Source organism: Eschscholzia californica, unplaced genomic scaffold (assembly GCF_041429995.1).
Source record: "Eschscholzia californica isolate CP2 unplaced genomic scaffold, dmEscCali1.0.p SCAF_3, whole genome shotgun sequence".
Lineage (NCBI taxonomy): Eukaryota > Viridiplantae > Streptophyta > Magnoliopsida > Ranunculales > Papaveraceae > Eschscholzia > Eschscholzia californica.
This window is the reverse complement of record NW_028238420.1, coordinates 1318438-1325414: the sequence shown is the minus strand read 5'-3', so window position 1 is coordinate 1325414 and position 6977 is coordinate 1318438. Positions and strand designations below refer to the sequence as shown.

At 37.3% G+C, this 6977-nt stretch overlaps 2 protein-coding genes across 2 annotated transcripts; both read right to left on the bottom strand.

Moving 5' to 3' along the window:
• Positions 1 to 212: 212 nt before the first annotated feature.
• Positions 213 to 971, bottom strand: LOC147547525 (uncharacterized). The gene has a single exon (XM_086665642.1). It carries the CDS (start codon positions 969 to 971, stop codon positions 213 to 215), a length of 759 nt encoding a protein of 252 aa, XP_086521768.1.
• A 3848-nt stretch (positions 972 to 4819) lies between these two features.
• Positions 4820 to 5372, bottom strand: LOC147547524 (uncharacterized). Its single transcript, XM_086665640.1, has 2 exons — positions 5286 to 5372; positions 4820 to 5236 (listed from the first exon to the last, which is right to left on the bottom strand). The coding sequence occupies exons 1-2, from the start codon at positions 5370 to 5372 to the stop codon at positions 4820 to 4822; spliced, it is 504 nt and encodes a 167-aa protein (XP_086521766.1).
• Positions 5373 to 6977: the final 1605 nt, after the last annotated feature.

The following is a 6977-nucleotide window of genomic DNA, read 5'->3' as shown; positions in this document are numbered from 1 at the left end:
ACTCAAAACATGAAAAACTAATTTGTACCCAAGTTAAATGGTCATAGTTCAGAAAAAAAAAAGTTAAATGGTCACAACTATTTCTTACTATAACATTTTATCTCTTGGTAGGAAATTGTCAGAGACTAATGGTTGTTCCCGAGGCTATCTCCTTATCTCTCTCACTTTTTTTTTATGAAATAAAGCAAAAACAGGGAAAAAAACACAACTAATTACGCTACATTCGTGAGAAAATACGGCGCTGCATTCCAAATCTTCTTTTGCCGATTGATTCTACCCCATTTTGCCAGCTTGTCAGCTTTCGCATTGCATTCTCTGGGAGTGTAAGTGAAGATCATTTCGGTGAAGTGTTTACGGAGCTCCATTGTCGATGAAATGATCCGTTTCGATTGCCACGTCAGGCCATCACTCTGGTTGTTTGCAAAGTTTACAATATTTAGGTTATCACTTTCGATATGGATGAATTTGATTTGAAGTTGTATTGCCCATGTTATGCTGAAGTGTAAGGCTAGACTCACACATTCCTCCGCGTTTTGTCCGCGTACTGTATCTGTTGCTGCTATAACAAAGTTAGCATATTCATCATGTATAATACAACCTATTCCTGCTGGTTCCGTGAGATTCCTGAAAGATGCATCTATGTTTATCTTGAGAAATGGTGACGATTGAGGTCTCCATTTGTGTTGCTTAGGTTGTTTCCTGCACTTATTAGTTAGTAAAGATTCTATATTTAATGGTGAGGTAGAAAAATGTTTAATCCTTTCAATTATCTGAACCGGAGTTTGCTTAATGGTTTGGAAGCAATTTTCGCATATAGCTTTCCAAATAAACCATATAATTTTAGCATATAGGCTCGTTTGCTCCTCATCTAATCTTTTCGAATGTTGAACCCACTGAGCAACATAATCTAAATTATCTGACCGAATATGGAAGTGGAACCAAATGGCCTTTGCATAGTCACAATGCAACATCACATGGTCTAAAGATTCCTCCACATTACAATTGATACAATTATAAATATTACCAATGAATTTTACCTATTTTCCTCCAAACAGGTAAGCTATTAGTGCAGCATTTCCAAAGGAATAGTTTGATGCGCGGAATCGTGTTAATATTCCAAATAAAGAACCAGTCTATTATTACCTGCTGAGATTGATTATTACTGTTTTTTAAGTAGTTATACATCGACTTTATGGAGAATTTACCTTATTTGGTCAAAGACTATATTGCCGTGTCATCTTTATCTGCTTGTAGTTGGATGCTTAAAATCGCGTTACCTGTATCATTGTCAAAACAGTTGTTAATCATATTAATATTCCAAGTATTATTTTCAATTAGTTGGGCAACCCACATGATATTGGTAGCGCTACGGTTAACAATGGGAGGAGGATGATCGGGGATCCAATAGTCGTTCCATATGTTAATCTTCTCTCCTTTGTTGACGTCCTAGAAGATTAAATTACTAACCTGGTTAAACTGCTTGCATATAGTTTTCCAAGGCCACGAGTGGTTTTGTTTGGGTGCAGAAGGATAGACCGTTAGAGGAAAATATTTAGCTTTAAGAACTTGCACCAAACCAAATGCGGGTTGTTGATAATGCGCCAGATAATTTTGTTAAGGAAGGCTTGATTATCCAGATGGGGGAGACGAAAGCCCAACCCTCCATGATTGCGGGGTTTACATATAGCGGGCCAGCTGATGGAATAAGATTTGGTTTTGGATTTTCCCCACCAAAAAGTCCTTTGTGTGGACTCAATGTTGTTACTAATGCCTTTGGGTAAGGCAAAGCACTGTATTTGGTATCGGGGAACGGTCGCTGCAATAGTAGTGACTACGATTGAGCGACCAGCTTGTGAGAGGAGATTCGTCTGCCACTTAGCGAGTTTGTTTTTTATTTGGGTAAGAAGGGAATTGAAGGCTTGCTTTTTGTTTTTGTCAATGAAGAGATTTGTGCCTAGATATTTATCACCTTTGGATGATTGGTGAACTTTAAGGTTTCGGATGATCATTCTTTTGAATTTAAGATGGGCATTTTTGGAGAAAAAAATTTTGATTTGGCATAATTGATCATTTGGCCCGACGCTTCACTGAATTCCTGTAAAATCTGCTTCAAGTTATGCACATTGTCCAGCGTGTTTTGGCCAAAAATGATACAATCGTCCGCGAAAAGGAGGTGCTTAATGGATAAATTAGAGTTGGGAATAGGGAAACCAATGAAAGGGTTAAGGTTATTGGTATTCTCTAACATGCGACTGAGCTCTTCCATAGCTATAGCAAAAATGAAAGGGGAAAGGGGGTCACCCTGCCTGATACCTCTACTAACCTCAAAGGCTGGACCATGCCGACCGTTGCTGAGCACAGCCAGGGGCGGAACTATATGGAGACCAGGCTGGGCAGTTGCCTGGCCTGATCTCCACATATTTTTGTGAAACTACCAATAAAACACTACAATTACTTTAGCTCCTCTGGTTGAGTGCATGTGATTCGAACCCAGAGACTTGGGTTCAACTCTCACGGTCGGCCCCATTTTCACTTTTTAATTCCTTTTGGTTTCAAAAGACTAATTGACCTTAATTAACTTGCCAATTGCTAGAGAAAATCTTGTTTTTGCTTGGTAATACTTGTTGGAATCGGATCAGATTTTGGATCGGTTAAAGTCGTCAAACTCAGAAACGAAGCACGCCATTGCGTTCGTCTCGTCGAGCTCTTAAGTTTCGACTCAAGAATCACTCAAATCCGATTCCGGATGAATGAGATATTCAAGTTTAAAGTTTGATCGATTTTTGGTTGATTTAGGGACTAAATCGCAATAAGGAAAAGTTGGTTTGGGGGCTATTTACGCAAAGAGGACACGTCCAGATCAGACGGCCCAAATCCCAGCCGACACGTCTGTTGCTAAAGAAGTGACCCGTCACTTTACTTTCCAACAGATGCGTCCCTAAAACCCAACAGAAGTGTCCCTTATGAATGCATCTATTCGAAACCTATTTATAGGACCCAAATCAACTCCAAATTTCAATCCGTTTTTTCCAGAGTGTCAAGAATTGTTAGAAGATCATATTAGAGTGTCTAAGAGAAATATTTAGCAGAGTTTTCAAGGAGTTTCATAAGCAAGAAGTTTGGTCCATTTGCATAAGTCAGAGGTTAGTATACTTTCAAGTTCGACTGCTTTCTGATTCGAAGTACCATTGAATCGAAAGGTTAATCGTTGTATCCTGGGAGACAAACGCCGGTAACTGTTTGGTACTATACAGGGCTTTTATTGTCTTAAGGAAAGAGGAATACCTCGCCTCGATTAAAAAATTATTCTTCTTCTAATCCTCCGATTTTCTTTTTCTTTTTAGTCTATCTGATTTCTTAATCAAAGACATTCTGATTTTCCAAATCAGAAGTGTGTTGATTTTTAAAGTAATAAATCAGTAAACACAGAAGGATACAATTCCTCTTTCCGATCTTAAATCGATAGTGAGATTCGACTACGAATCATCTGTTCTGGATAACAGACATTATCGGTTAGAAATACGAAAGATATTGAGTTGTTTTATTCCTTAGTTTTTCTCCATTAATTTGGAAAGAAAGTGTTTTTGATTAATTTACAAATAAAATCAAAGTAGTAACCAGTTTCACCAGTGATTCGGTTATAGACTCGCTGAGTCAACTCGTTGAATCGGTACACCGAAACCAACAATACTTTCGGCTTGCCCTCTCTAGCATGGAATCTTGGTTCCACCCCTGAGCACAGCCATGGTGCTGGAATTGAGACAAGTGTTGATCAGATTAATTCAGTTCAGAGAGAAGCCCATGAGGGACATAATCCTCTCCAGATAACTCCATTCAATACGATCAAAAGCTTTTGACATATCAAGCTTGAGGCCAAAATAACTTTTTGACCCTTTAGTGTGCTTAAAAGAATGGACAAGCTCCTGACTGATAAAGATGTTATCTGTTATTTGTCTACCCGGGACATAAGCCGCTTGAAAAGGGGATATGAGGTCAGGAAGGATATTCTTAAGACGATTAGCTAGGATTTTTGTAATGATCTTATAAGTAGTGTTGAGAAGACTAATGGGCCTAAAATCCGAAGGAGATTGAGGGGTTTTGGTTTTCGGAATCAGGCATATATGAGTGTGATTAGAGAGTGGGGGGAATCTCTCTCACTTGATTAGGCCGTGTTCGTTTTTTGCACAAAAACAAAAATTGCATCTGAAATCGCATTTCTAAAGGATTTGATTTCCCCTTTCAGAAGGGGACATTGTACAAAATTAGGGAATCCATCTTGAGTCGCATTTCTAGATAATAAAGTCCCTCTTTAAGGAGGAATCCCAAACCCAAAGGGCCGGATCGATCTAAGATTCCTTTTTCACAAATTGTGGTAACCAAATGACACTATGGAGTTAATATAATATTTGTGGCCACACCAAATAAGTTTAAGTAAGGTATTATGATTATTAGGAATCGCATTAAGGGATTATTATGGCTAGTTGTAGTTATCAACTCGTCTGAAGGTAGTATCGGCAATTGTGAATTGAGATGGTTATTGAACAAACTCGACCAACTACCTAAGATTGTATTTTCATGTTTTTAAGGTAGAAGGTAATGTCTCTCTGCACATTATTCTCAGGCAGTAAATCAACAGAATTGTGTTTTGCTATTTGTAAGTAGAAACTATCTCAATATATTAGAAACTTTTTTTTTTTTTTAAAGCCAAAATATCATAAATAATATAAGGTTACATAGTTAGGCCGAAACCATATAACAATGCAAAACAAGGGACTAACTAGTAATCTGATTAACATCCAGGGGCTAAATCTTTAAATTTTTAGTTTCTAGAAGGAAGGACCGACTTAGCCAGATCATGCGCTGCCCTATTAGAGTCACGTGGGCAGTAGATAAGATCCAGCTGTCCTTCATGCGCCTTCTTTCTAAGACCGTTGATCCGGTGTGATAATCGCCACGGTATATCAGGATCAACGGCTCTCATCCAATCCAACAAAACCCTAGCGTCGCCTTCAATTATAAGGGAATAGTTTCTCAACTCTTCAGCTAGGGTTATCGCCTCTTCCAGAGCGGCGATCTCGCTATGCAATGGAGACTCCGGTTCAATCAGCTTCTTCCTTATACCTAAAATTTCTCCTTTATCATTTCTAGCTATTGCAGCGCAAGAAGCTTCAGTCTCTTTAAATGATCCATCAAAGTTGATCTTAATCTTACCTTCTTGAGGAGGTATCCAGTTAACCTGCGATGAGGGGTTATTACTCAAATCAGAAGGGGAGAATGTTATATACCTGAGGGATTCCTTCACGCTCCACCAACATCTTTCCAGATGAGGGGTTTGATTCTGAAAATGGAGATTGTTTCGCACTTTCCACCATTCCCAGTAGAGATAAGTTACTTTATACCAAATCTCTTCCGAAATATCTGTATTGGTTAGAATATGTGCCATAGTTTTAATTGGATCTGCTTTTATGAATGGCAGCTCCTCTAGACCTGCATATTTTATCAGTTGGTGGAAAACACCACAATCTGCAAATAAGTGATCAGTTGATTCCATCTCTCCTGTTGAACAGAGCATACACTCCTGATCTATATGAGGGACTCTCTTACCTATATTGGATAATAAAGGTAATCCTTCATGAACTAATTTCCATATAAAGTTTTGAATTTTTGGAATCATTTGCTTCTTCTTCCAAAATTGTTTCCATGGAAAGTAATAAGCTTGCTCTCTGATTATTGGGTTTTCTTTGATATGGGTACAGAAGGATTTACTAGAGAATTTACCATTAGAAGCAGGACACCATATTAGTTTATCTGCAGTATTATTGACATGAATTGGAATTTCTAGAATTGTGTTGGCATCCTATTGATTGAAATACTCTGTAATGACATTTGAATTCCACCTCCCTGTGTCCTGCTCTATTAGGTCAGAGACTGTAATGAAATTGTTAGGCAAATTATTAATAAAAGTAAGCATGTGATTAGGAGTAGAAGGGATCCAAGGGTCAGACCTAATATCAATCATATGTCCATTACCTATTTGCCACAGTAAGTTACCTTCCATTAAGTGCTTAATTTGATGAAAACTATGCCAAATATGGGAACTACCTTGTTTACAGTTGGTACTCCAAAAGTCAGTATCCTTAAGATACTTAGCTTTTAATAATTGAACCCAAATGTCCTCTGGTTTGGTTAGGAATTTCCAAACCAGTTTAGCAATGAGAGAAAGATTAGTCTCTTTAATCGACCTAATACCAAGCCCTCGTTTATGTTTAGGGCTACATATGATGTCCCAATTAACAAAATGTAACTTGTTATATATTAGAATGAGAAAAAAAAATTATTCCATATACTAATATTCATAAACACTATGATGCAGGGAGATTTTCTGAAAATTTTTCGAAAATCTTAAATATCATCAAATATGTTATTTTAATAATTTCCTATTTTTTTAGTAGAGAATAGTTAATTTTAGCAGTTTTATATTTTGAGGAAACTTTTTAGGTTTTAGATTCTAGTATTTTATTTATTTAGAATTTGTTATAAAATTTTGATTAGGTTTAGGAAACTAGTATTTTATTTAGCCCGCGGCTTTGGGGAATAAAGAATAATCTACGGGGAATAAATTCTCTAGGGAATCCATGCTTTTTTTTTACATTCTGGGGGGAATATTTTATTTTAGTACAAAAATTCATTTGATCTAACATTGCCCCCTAATCTTCATCTTCTTTATCCCCTTCACCACCACAAGTTTACACCACCACCATTGTCTTTCCTCTCTTTCCTCTATTATCCTCTTTAACTCGCTATTACCCAATATCTCTCTCTCTCTCTCTCTTGTTGCTTTCATTTCTCTATATATCTCTCATTATCTATCTCTCTCTCTCTCTCTTTCTCTCTCTCTCTCTCTTTTTCTCAATGACTATCTCTATGTCATTCATACTCTAGATCTCTCACTCTCTTTTGTTGTAGATCACTTCCGT

Coding starts and splice junctions, on each gene's coding strand:
- LOC147547525 (XM_086665642.1), bottom strand. CDS start 971: ATGTTGCATTGTGACTATGCAAAGGCCATTTGGTTCCACTTCCATATT.
- LOC147547524 (XM_086665640.1), bottom strand. CDS start 5,372: ATGGTGGAAAGTGCGAAACAATCTCCATTTTCAGAATCAAACCCCTCA. Junction 5,237..5,285: donor AGCGTGAAGGAATCCCTCAG/GTATATAACATT, acceptor CCCTCATCGCAG/GTTAACTGGATACCTCCTCA.